Source organism: Macrobrachium rosenbergii, chromosome 9, assembly GCF_040412425.1.
Source record: "Macrobrachium rosenbergii isolate ZJJX-2024 chromosome 9, ASM4041242v1, whole genome shotgun sequence".
NCBI classification, from domain to species: Eukaryota; Metazoa; Arthropoda; class Malacostraca; order Decapoda; family Palaemonidae; genus Macrobrachium; species Macrobrachium rosenbergii.
Genome location: NC_089749.1, coordinates 58,122,247 through 58,134,422, shown reverse-complemented (window position 1 = coordinate 58,134,422; position 12,176 = coordinate 58,122,247). Strand labels below are relative to the sequence as shown.

At 43.0% G+C, this 12,176-nt stretch overlaps 1 protein-coding gene across 3 annotated transcripts in view; it reads right to left on the bottom strand.

Moving 5' to 3' along the window:
* LOC136841876 (replication factor C subunit 4) overlaps window positions 1-12,176 on the bottom strand; it is a 33,885-nt gene that overhangs the window by 15,244 nt on the left and 6,465 nt on the right. For all 3 annotated transcript variants that reach the window (XM_067109295.1, XM_067109296.1, XM_067109298.1), the window contains exons 4-6: window positions 4,127-4,224; window positions 1,378-1,476; window positions 902-1,098 (exon numbers count right to left, since the gene is read on the bottom strand). In XM_067109295.1, the coding sequence (XP_066965396.1) occupies window positions 902-1,098; window positions 1,378-1,476; window positions 4,127-4,224 (394 nt within the window). The remainder of the gene's footprint in view (window positions 1-901; window positions 1,099-1,377; window positions 1,477-4,126; window positions 4,225-12,176) is intronic.

Below are 12,176 nucleotides of genomic sequence, written 5' to 3'. Positions count from 1 at the left end.
ATTGGAAAGTCTCTAGCACAATATTTTGATTTTTGGTGAATTTTTGAAAAAACTTTTTTACGTCCGCGTTACATTAATTCATGCATCATTTTGTGATAATATTTTCTCTGTGTTGTTTTAATCGTTTTACAATCTGTTATATACCAAAATCATCGCAATTTAGTGTACAATACAACTGAAAAAAATTAACTCATTAGCTTCAACCGTTTTCCTTACAGCGCGATTTGTATACAATTATATACGAGTTTTTTTTTTCGCTGTCATTTATTCCAATATTTATATATGATATGATATTTTTTTTTTTATTTCTGATGGTTGCATACTAAACTTCAGGCAATGAGAAAAAAGGAGCCAAAATGAACTCTTAATCTTGAAAACTAAGCACGCTGTGATTTTTTGAAAAACTTTTTTTCCGCTTCAAGCGCTACCTCTCGGAGGCCGCCGGCATACGGGAGACGTTTTTGAAAATAGGGCTTCGGCGTTAAAGGGTTAATCTACATAATTTCTCAACATTTAAAATTTTTTCATTTGCTAAATGGCCTACCCTTCACTAACAAAATTGTTTAAAAGCGATCCAAAAGGTAATTTACTCAGTCCGGTATTGGAAAAGGTACTCAGATAAGCTCTATAACTGCTCTCTCTGTAACCCACTACAAGTTTGTAGAAAAGATCTCTCATTACAATAAGTGTAACTATACATGTATAAGAATCCCTTATTATCACAAGAAAGTACAATTCTACTACAAAAGTCAAGATGATTTCAAAACAAGTATTCTACAAATCACAAAGTCCTTGCCAGCTAACATCAAATGTTGGTTAATAAGCTTACATAAAGGCAGAGGTGGCAAAAAGAAATCATCCTATCCGAATTCAGTTAAATACATAGAACATGCAAACATACCCAGTGGTTTGAAACGAAATTTAGAACACCTTGAAGTAAGGGGTTCAATAATTCTTGATACATAATTGCAGATCAAGCAGAACCGTGTTGTTTTGCTCTGTTTTTCCATCGTTCGCCGCAAAGCGGCCTGTGCATCGCGTGTCATTGAATCAGCCTCATCCAAAATTATAATTTTGTATGGGGGACAAGGCTTGCCACTGCAAGAAAGATTTTTAATATAGCTACATGTTTAAACAGGAAATAAGTACAATCATTTGTTTAAATTTGAAACAAACATTCACAAATAATATTAATGTACAGCACTACAATGATTTTGTTTGAAACAGAGCAATTCTTTTCATTATATTTTAACACTCACATTTCTGTATTATAAAATCTTTACCTTGATAAAATTGTTGTCAAGACCTTAAAATTAACTAAGATAAGCTGCAATATAAACTGGCTACATGGTGTAATCACCAATTGACAATACTTACTCAGGTCTGGTACTTGCAACAGAAGTCTGGGCAAATGACTTCACTTTTTCTCGAACCACCTGAATTCCTCTTTCATCAGATGCATTTAATTCTAGTACTCTGAAAAAGTTTTTGCAGTTAAAGCAGTCCTAACATCACTATTATGATCAAAGCAATCTCAACAAAATTTAACTTATCTAATACTAAGACAAACACATCCTGCTCTTAACTGAAGAAAAATACTACAGTACTGTGTCTTCCATATATACAGGAATATGGTAAAGCTAAAAATTTATTCAATGAATACCATATATCAAAAATAGTGGTTTATTTCTTTAAGGGGTTTATATCTGCCTACACTTCATAGCTGGCTGAAATATGAAGTCATATAAAATTCAGTTTTAAAAAAATCTATTGCATAAATACAAGCATCTCATTCCACTCACTGCTTATTACCTGCAAAGGCAATACTTATTCATGTCCATTCATCACTGTAAAACTAAACAATGCCTTTAACAGCAGGTTGAAAGGATATTTTCTTTCTCTACAGAAACCGGAAGATGCCAGCAATTTTTAGAAGTGTGACAGAGCAGGGGACTTATTTGCTTGGTACAGGTCAGCAGCTGAGGTGTTGGGGCCATGGTGTTAAAACACTTCTTTCTGAGGGGCTGATGGATTATCTTCAAGCATGAGGCCTTAGGACCTGAAGACTGCAATGAAAACTAGTGAAATAAGTTTCATGGAGGAGACTCAGCCTCATGAGTAACTCCATTGGTACATGTGCTGTAGGTCCCCTTGCTAGGTAACCAATTGGTTCTTAGCCACGTAAAATAAATCTAATCCTTCGGGCCAGCCCTAGGAGAGCTTTCAATCAGCTCAGTGGTCTGGTTAAACTAAGGTATACTTAACTTTTAACATGTGATTAGGTTCAACCCCTAGGGCCTAGGAACTTTCACAAGAGTTTTCTGCGAACTCAGGTTGATACTAGAGGTTTGACAAGTTCAAAAGGCAATTATGACCAGGAGCCTCTTTCAAAGTTGACACCGCAGTTTCCATTTTGGCAAATTACTTAAATGATTTGCACCATTATTAGCATTCTTTGTCAGTTTTGTTACATAACGTATTTTACTTGTTTCAGCCATCCAGAATGAAGTAATATTTTCTGTTAGTTCTGACCGTTTAATCCTATCACAACATGCTATGACTTTGCCCCACCAATAGGAAAGCTTTTCCAAAGATGGAATAGTGGTTTCCAGTGTCAATATAGCTTTTTGCGATATTAAATATAGAAGCTTACAAGAGGTGAAAAAGAAACAGACATTTAGTGGCAAAGAATGAAACAAAGAAAGGGAGACAGACAAGAATCAAGAAATCTTTCACATTATTTCATATAGAATCATTCCAAAACCAGAATGAATGTGTAGAGATAGAAACAGAGGATGAGGCAAGGCAGTAAAAACGCCTACAAATACAAGAGCCACAATGGATAACTTTCAAGTTTAATAGTAATGTTTCAAAACATAAAACAAGAGTTGGATAATGATTCACCTTGAATAAAACTTGTAACTATATTTTAGCTTTCTTAATAGTCCACCAACCCAGAAAAGTGGTTTTCCTTTTCCAGTCATAGGGGTTAAGGAGATGCAAAAACAATTCATGCTGTAAACAACACAGAGCTACTATCAATGTGACCCCAATGGGGGATGATATTGTGCTGACCTAGCTATATACTGGAGCATCTATTTTCCAAGCTTCTCCTGAGGCTGAAAAGTGGCATGCTCGCCTTAGGATGAAGCAATAATTTTAACAGAATGAATTATCTTGTTCCCCCTACAGAGTGCAGCTACCATGAATTTCTTCCTGGGACAAAATTGATTCTGTATGCAGTGTAACAAAGAATCAATAGATTGATTTTTCCATAGTACTTGAGGCTGGCCACTGTAGTCAATTTATATGACATAATTGCCACAGTTCTATGCAATAATTTCTTCTATGAACCATGAACCACCTTCTACCACCATCAGAAGTTTCAATAGATGAGGAAGAGGTATTCTATCAGTGTTCATTTCCAAAAACTGATGCCTACATGAGCTCCCCAGCAGCCTGTCAAGGAATCCAAGATGAACATGGCACTTAGAATTCGAGGAACCAGGACCAATTCCTAGAGAGCTGCGATGACAGGATCTTACCTACATCTTTCTCTTGATAGAGCTCCAGTAATGCTAAATGATGATATTAGGCTTGGCCAGCAGATCCAAGAACTGGTTGGACAGGTGTAAGAGTCTGACGATAGACGTACCATAGCTTAACTTTCCAAAAATAGTGTGACTACTTGAAATGAAGAGAATGAGCCAAAAAAGAACCTGAAACTAACATTTTAATACTTATCTGTAAAAAGAACAGGTTGAGTACCTGAATCAACACTACAGCCTACACATGCCAGTATGTTTTCTGATAAAAAAAATCAGTAGGTACTTTGCTTAAAAAAGGTCCTGCCCTTTCTTACTCAAAAAACAGCACTGAGTGGCATCTGGAGAAGGTTGTTAACAGATGTTTAGATGAAATAAAAACAGAATACATTAATGACCATTAGATGCATTAATTATTCAAACAAGGAAATCTTGTTTTATATACTTCTGAAGAAGTGCTTGACTAAACTTTAGCAGAAAGAGAGTTCAAGCTGACTAAACAAAGGGAGGATATGAGCCATGCTTCAAATGAGACAATACTCATAGCAGTACACTGTACTGCTGGAACACAAAATTCTTACCTCTGACGGTACAGGTCCCCAAAAAGTTGTCTGGCAGCTGCCAATATTGTTGATGTTTTACCTGTACCCGGTGGTCCATAAAACAGCAAGTTGGGTAACTGTAAAGTAAGCCACATAAATCTGTAATAAATTTTATTTATTTTCCTCAATTCAAATTAAAGTGAATGATGAAACTAAAGCAACATTATGCAATACTGTAAAGACTGGATCATTATATGGAAAATAATTGCAGCTGAAACATACAAAATCTTAAACAATATTTAAGTTTCACACTGTGTACAACCATTTATTTTCACTTATGCATTAATAACCTGTTAAAGCATACAAAAAACAAGGCTGAATAACTGCTTAGTAAACAAGCAAAGCAATGATTACTGACAGGAGAGACTTCTACTGCTGAAGGAATGATTTGCACTAAACAAAACCCAGTAATTCTTTCAGTGTATGCACCACTCAAATTGTGCATGACATGGCTCTCTCACTGGAACAGCAGCTGTTTATGCAAATCCAAAATCACTTCCTCCCTACTTCCTCTGGTGTCAATGAAAATCATAATTTTCTAGCTATAAATTCAGCACGCAAATGAGGAAACCTTACTGGTTACCATGGGACAAGCCACTCTAAAGTATGTTGTTGTTCCTCTCTGCATCTGCAGAAGTCCCTGGTTCCCTAAGACACATCACCTTAGCCTTAGATTCAGACCTTTTCAGTGGAGAAATGATATTTTAATGATAAAATAAAGTTTGTTCATACTTACCTGGCAGATATATATATAGCTGTATTTCTCCGAAATCCGACAGAATTTCAAAACTCGCGGCACACGCAGTGTGGCCAGGTGGTTAGTACTCATTCCCGCCGCTGGGAGGCGGGAATCGGGAACCATTCCCATTTTCTATTCAGATTTTCTAGTGCCACTGTCTCAAGAGGGGAGGTGGGAGGGCACTAAAAGTATATATATCTGCCAGGTAAGTATGAACAAACTTTATTTTATCATTAAAATATCATTTTGTTCATGACACTTACCTGCCAGATATATATATAGCTGAATCCCACCGTTGGAGGTGGGAAGAGACAGAATAGGATTTAGGAAACAAACAAATGTAGGCGATTGACGCCTTGGTTCCTTACCTGTTAGCATAGCTGACTTCGAGGTTACTGTCACCCAAGCCTGCTTCTGCTTTACTAGAGTCTCCAGCAAGGTAGGGACCTATAAAGCTGGTGAGTTCTAGATGACCTGTCCAAGGGGGCGTGACCACAATAGGACTAGATCATACGACCATACTGAGAGGGAAAAGGAGCAACGACCAACCACCTGACCGAGCCTATCTAAGCCATCGAACCTAACATAGGCTAAAAATTGGGACGTCCACCTCAATGGCAATACAACAACAAGATTAAAAGATACTACCTAACCCCTAAAGGATAGGATGAGTATTGCCTCTTTCCCCAACATTGTGTCTGCATGAAACGTATGGTCCCAGCGAAGAGCAGTCTTCAAATGTTGTCTTCACATCCTGCAAGTAATGCGGCTTAACACTGAATTACTTCGCCAGAAGGTGGCACCCAGAAGATCGTTAAGGGACATATTCTTCTGGAAAGCTACCGAAGTCGCGATGGCTCTTACTTCATGAGCCTTGACTTTCAGAAGTCTCATGTCATCTTCTAGGCAGGTAGAATGAGCCTCTCTAATAGTGCTTCTTAAAAAGAATGCTAAGGAATTCTTAGACATAGGTAAATCAGGTCTCTTCACCGAACACCACAGACTGTCCGATGGACCTCTAGTCTCCTTGGTCCTGGCTAAGTAGAACTTGAGAGCCCTGACAGGACACAGGACTCTTTCTGACTCTTGCCCAAGAATCTCCGTCAAACCTTTGATTTCAAAAGACTTGGGCCAAGGGTTTGAAGAATTTTCGTTCTTGGCTAAGAACAAAGGATTTAGGGAGCATACAGCATTAGGACCCCTAAAGCCAATATGTTTGCTAATGGCTTGAACTTCACTAATCCTCTTAGCCGTCGCCAGAGCAGTTAGGAAGACAGCCTTCCTAGTCATGTTCTTGAGAGGACCCGAGGACAGAGGTTCGAAAGCACTTGACATAAGGAACTTCAGGACAACATCCAGATTCCAAGAAAGCGTCCTGAGTTGAGGAATTTTGACAGTCTCGAAGGATCTCAAGAGATCGTGAAGATCCTTGTTGTCGGCCAAGTCTAGGCCTCTGTGTCTAAAGACTGCCGACAGCATACTCCTATAGCCCTTAATAGTTGAGACTGCCAGTTTATTCTTTTGCCTGAGATGAAACAGGAAGTCTGCTATTTGTGGTACAGAGGTCGTGGTCGAGGAAATTCCATTGCTCCTGCACCATTTCCTAAAAATAGCCCACTTGGATTGATAGACCGCATTAGATGAAGGTCTCTGGCACTGGCGATAGCCTTTGCCACTGCTTTCGAAAATCCTCTTGCTCTTGCCAACTTTGTGATAGTCTGAACGCAGTCAGACTCAGAGCGGGGAGGTTTTTGTGGAACCTTTCGAAATGAGGTTGCCTGAGAAGGTCCACCCTCAGGGGAAGCGTCCTTGGAAAGTCCACCAGGAAGGTCATGGTCTCTGGGAACCAATCCGCTGCTGGCCAGAAAGGGGCTATTAAAGTCATCCTTGTTCCTTCCGACATTGCAAATTTCCTGATCACTTCTCCCAGAATTTTGAAGGGAGGAAAAGCGTAAAGATCAAGGCCTTTCCAGTTCCAGAGGAGGGTGTCTATAGCTATTGCTCCTGGGTCTAGGACAGGAGAGCAATAAAGAGGGAGTCTCTTCGTCCTGGACGTAGCAAAGAGGTCCACTAGAGGACGACCCCATAACCTCCACAGTTCTAAACACACCTCCTCGTGAAGGGTCCACTCGGTCGGTAGAAGCTGATGTTGCCGACTGAGAAGGTCCGCGCGGATATTCTCCACGCCCGCAATGAACCTGGTGAGGATCGTGAACCCCCGTGCATGTGTCCAAAGCAGGATCTCCCTCGCTAGGGTGAACAGGGAACGGAATCGAGTACCCCTGTTTTTGAGGTAAGCTAGAGCTGTGGTGTTGTCCGAATTTACTTCAACAATTCGGCCTGAAACTCGGTCCTCGAAAAATTGAAGGGCCAGCAGGATAGCCCCAATTCTTTGAGATTTATGTGCCAGGACACCTGTTCCCCCTACAGGTGCCTGACACTTCTTCCCCTCCTAGTGTTGCTCCCCATCCTTCCCTGGACGCGTCGGAAAATAACACTAGGTCGGGGCTCTGAAGGCGAAGAGAAACCCCTTCTGCTAGTTTTAAGGGGTCGAGCCACCACCTCAGGTGATCCTTGACCAATGGAGAGATCTTCAATGTCTCTTCCAGATCCTCCTTGTCCCTCCAATTCTCCGCCATGAAAAACTGGAGCGGTCTGAGATGAAGTCTTCCCAGGGAAACAAACTTCTCCAGCGAGGAAATGGTCCCCAGCAAACTCATCCATTCCCTCACTGAGCATGTTTCCTTCCCTAGGAAAGACGAGACTTTTTCCAAGCAAAGCAGTTGACGTTCTCGGGATGGAAAAGCTCGAAAAGCCACTGAATCCATCTGAATCCCCAGATAGACGATGGACTGCATCGGGATCAGATGGGACTTTTCTTGGTTCACTAGAAGTCCCAGGGACTTCGCCAAATTCAGCGTCAAAGTCAGGTCCTCCAGACACTTCACCCGAGAAGAGGCTCAGATGAGCCAATCGTCCAGGTAGAACGAAACACGAACACCCGCCAGGTGAAGCCACCTCGCAACATTTTTCATGATCACCGTGAAGATCATGGGAGCAGTGCACAAACCGAAGCAAAGAGCTCTGAACTGGAAGACTTGTCCCCCCAGCACAAACCTCAGGTACTTTCTTGACTGAGGATGTATGGGAACATGAAAGTAGGTGTCTTGCAATTCCAGAGAGACCATCCAATCTCCTGGCCTTAAAGCCCCGAGAACAGACTGGGGCGTTTCCATCTTGAATTTCTCTTTCATAATAAAGCGGTTCAAGACGCTTACATCCAAGACCGGTCTCCATTCTCCCGACTGTTTCGGGACTAAGAATAGTCTGTTGTAGAACCCCGGAGAATCCAGTTTCAGAACTTGTTCCACGGCTTTCTTCTCTATCAACTGCTCCAGGAGGTCTAAAAGAATCTGTTGCTTCTCTCGATGGTAAGAAGGCAACAGATCCCTGGGTGACGTGCACAGGGGTGGCAACACGAGAAAGGGGATCTTGTAACCCTTCTCTAGAACCTTTAGGGACCAGGAGTCCGCCCCTTTCGTTCTCCAGGCTCCCGCAAAATAAAGAAGCCTGGCTCCTACCGGTGTCTGGAGGCGTAAAGAGTCACTTTTTTCCCCTAGGTTTCAAGGGGGCTGCTCCTCTGGTGAAACCTCTTCCTCGCGGAGACGATCTAGAGGAAGAAGTTCCTCCATGAAAGGGCTTCTTCTTCCTGGAGGCCAAAACTGAAGCTGAAGTAGAAGGAGCTGACGGCCGTCTCGAAGAATGGGCCAGAAGATCTTGCGTGGCCTTCTCCTTAAGACTAGAAGCGATGTCTCTAATTAAAGACTGGGGAAGAGATGGCTAGACAAAGGGGCTTAACAATAACTCTGCCCTTTGCGAAGGAGAAACTGACTTAGAGATAAAGTCACAAAACAAGGCCCTCTTCTTTAAGAGGCCCGAACCAAAGTGGGAAGCCAGTTCTTCTGATCCATCCCTGACTGCCTTGTCCATACAGTTAAGAACGCTAGAGAGCTCCCCAGGCTGATCGAATCGGGCTCCTCATCGGGGCTCCTCAGTTTTGGTCTAAGGCTCCCAAGCACCAGTCCAAAAAATTAAACACCTCCATGGTGCCAAAATGGAAGAGCATCTCCTCCCTTTGCTTTTTGGTTTTAAGATGATGATCTGTCTCGGACAAAGTCCAGGAAACCTTAGCAGTAGACAGATGGGATCTTCAGCATTTTAAAGCTGCTGTTTTAATCTACCATGCATCGACAAGGCTGGTGAAATCCCCTTGAGAAAAAGAAGGCACTCTAGGACTGATATTTCTCCTGTCTCATACCACATACCAGCCTTGCCACAAAGCTTATAAACGGAGGCAGGGCAAAGAGGTCTTGCCATGGGCCTTCCGTTCCTCCATCCAGGTGTTGACTTTCTTAAAAGCCCTCTTTGTAGCCAAAGAAGATAAGTCATTTCTTCGTCTATAATAACCCAGGCGCTCTCCTGCGCTTTTGGAAGAAGCCAACTGTGAAGGAGGAGAGAGAGAGGAGCCTTGAGGGTTTAAACTTATCTCCGAACAAGTTTTTAAGAAGGCCAGTCAACACCTGATAGTTGGAAGAAGAGGAAGCAGAAGAAAGCTCTAGCTTGAAGTTTATAGGCGTCAGCAGGTTCGGTGCGTTGTCGAGTAAAAGGTGCCAGAAATTTCTCCTCAACAACAGGAGAAACAACTATACCAGAGTCACCCAACTGGTGTTTTTGGGGGATTGTTACAAGGCCTTGAGGATTTTTTTTTTATCGAATTTTTTAAAGATATTAGGTGTTTTTAGGCGATTCGAAGGAGGATCTTCTTTTCCCAGAAGAAAGAGAAAGCTTTCAGCGTCTCGAAGAGCAACAGAAGGGACGTCCTGGAGCGTCCTGGCGAGCATCCCTGAACAGCGTCCTCCATGGGCGTCAGCCCAATGTCCAGGAAGCCAGCAAGACAGATGGGATCTTCTGGGAGCATCGGCGTCCCTGAAGAAGAAGGCGTCACTGAAGAGCGGCCATACCACATACCAGCCTGGGAAAAGCTCGACGGAGGCATCACGTTGCCATGGGCGTTCCTCCATCCGATGGAGAAGCCCTCGTGAACTAAGAAGGCGACTTTGGAAGAAGCAACTGTGAAGCAGGAGAGAGAGGAGGGGAATCTCCAAAAAGGTTTTTTAAGAAGGAGACTTCCTGGACTAGTTTGAAGCGGGCAGGTTTAAGTCCTTCTTCAACAACAGGAGCGAGTCACCCAACACTTTAGGGGAACGAAGGCCTTGAGCTGCATCCTCTCTGCAATAAGAGAAGACAACTGCCCGTTGCATCTCCAACAAAATCTTCCTGGACGTCCTCTTAGGAGAGAGGTATCAATCCTGGGGTATCAATCCTGGGAGAGCTGATCCTATGGGAAGACGAGGGGGACGCCTTCTTCTTCCTCACAGGAGCTAAAAAGGTTCTCTCCTTAGAGCGACTGGGACGCTCACAAACCTCCTCATCAGACGACGTCCTGGTCCTCTTCTGTGGTGGGAAAGCTTCATAGTACCCAACAGACGATGAAGACTGACGAGAAGCGTCCTCTTGAACAAAGCTCCTCTTCAGAGGACGAGAGTCCTTCCGAGAATTCCACCCCTTACGGGGAGGACGCCTCGGAGGACGAAAAGCAGTCCTTGAGAATACGTGCCGCAGCACGATCCTTGGCAGCCTGGGAAGTGACAACAGGACCTGCCGAAGGGACGTCAGATCGGTGGGAAGCCCCCGTAACCTTCTTGCGGCTTTCGACATGCCTTCTCCCTGAGTCCTGGGAGTCTGACAGCGGTCCAGGCCTAGAAGCATTATGGGGCCGATCTGACGCCCCCTCCACAACACTAGGGGGAACACTGCACTTCACAACACTTTGAAGCGATGTCACTTTATTTTCGAGCGCACGGATGGTGTTCATGATCTCCGCCAGGGCCACACCCTCCGCAGACACAACCTCAGGGCCCGAGGGCAAAACCACAGGGACAGGTGCAACATTAACTACTTTAGGGTTATCAGGAGAGGAAATAACCTGACTCTTGCACACACTCCTGGAGGAGGACCTCCTAACCCTGTCACGCTCCAACTTGCGAACATACGAATCATACGACTTCCAGCTCGCATTAGACAAAGGCTCACACTCCTTGCATCGATCATCTATCAAACAAACATGCCCCCTACACCTCAAGCAAACCGAGTGAGGGTCTACCGAAGCTTTCGGTAGCCTCACCTTACAATCACTCATGCAACATACATGAAAACTAGCAGAACTAGATCCAGACATATTAAAGAGCAGTCATAAGCAAAATCAAAACAGTCCAGAAAAAGCGTGTGCCAATCCACAATCCAAGGTCCAATACCAAAAGTCAAGAGAATACTTAAGTGGAAAACCAGCAAGAAACGAAATCCAGAGATGGAGGTACTGACAACAGGTGTTGACAGTACCGGCGACAGAGAAAATCTGAATAGAAAATGGGAATGGTTCCCGATTCCCGCCTCCCAGCTGTGGGAATGAGTACTAACCACCTGGCCACACTGCGTGTGCCGTGAGTTTTGAAATTCTGTCGGATTTCGGAGAAATACAGCTATATATATATCTGGCAGGTAAGTGTCATGAACAAACTGCAATTTCCTATTGTGCAATGTCAATCCCATTTTTTGCAGTCTGCCTCTACCACATTTGCACAGAAGAAAGGTTCCTTTGTTAAAGGTGTGTACACCAAAGATTTTGCACAAATACAGTTCTTTGAAACTTTAAACATACAAGTGACTGTGATGTTTATTTCAGTATAATATTCATCAAAAGCATACAAGTAACTGTGACATTTGTTTGAGGCAACAACCATCACTGTACATATTTGGAGGATCAAAGAATTCCCAATGGAAGGGATGAGCAAATCAGCCAAGAACAATTCCCTCCAAGCAGCCAAGAAAAATTCCCTCTAAGCAGCCAAAGGGTATACGTCTCAACATGTCAACAATAGCATGATTCTGCTACTATAATTAAGCATGAACAAACTGCATACGAGCACCCAGACTCTTAGATTTTTGTAACAGTTTGCACAGTTCCTAACATTCTCGTTGCTTTGAGTTGTCTTTTCCAAGCTGGTGGCACCTTCACCTGTGACTCAATCTTGCATGATCATGTACTGTGCCTATCAACAGAAGAGAGAGATGAGGGCTTTTGCTTCCCTTCTTTTGCTGTTCCTCTCACTAAAGCACCTCAGAAGATCAAAGGCCACTCCACTGGTAGAAAAAATATCATTATCAGATCTA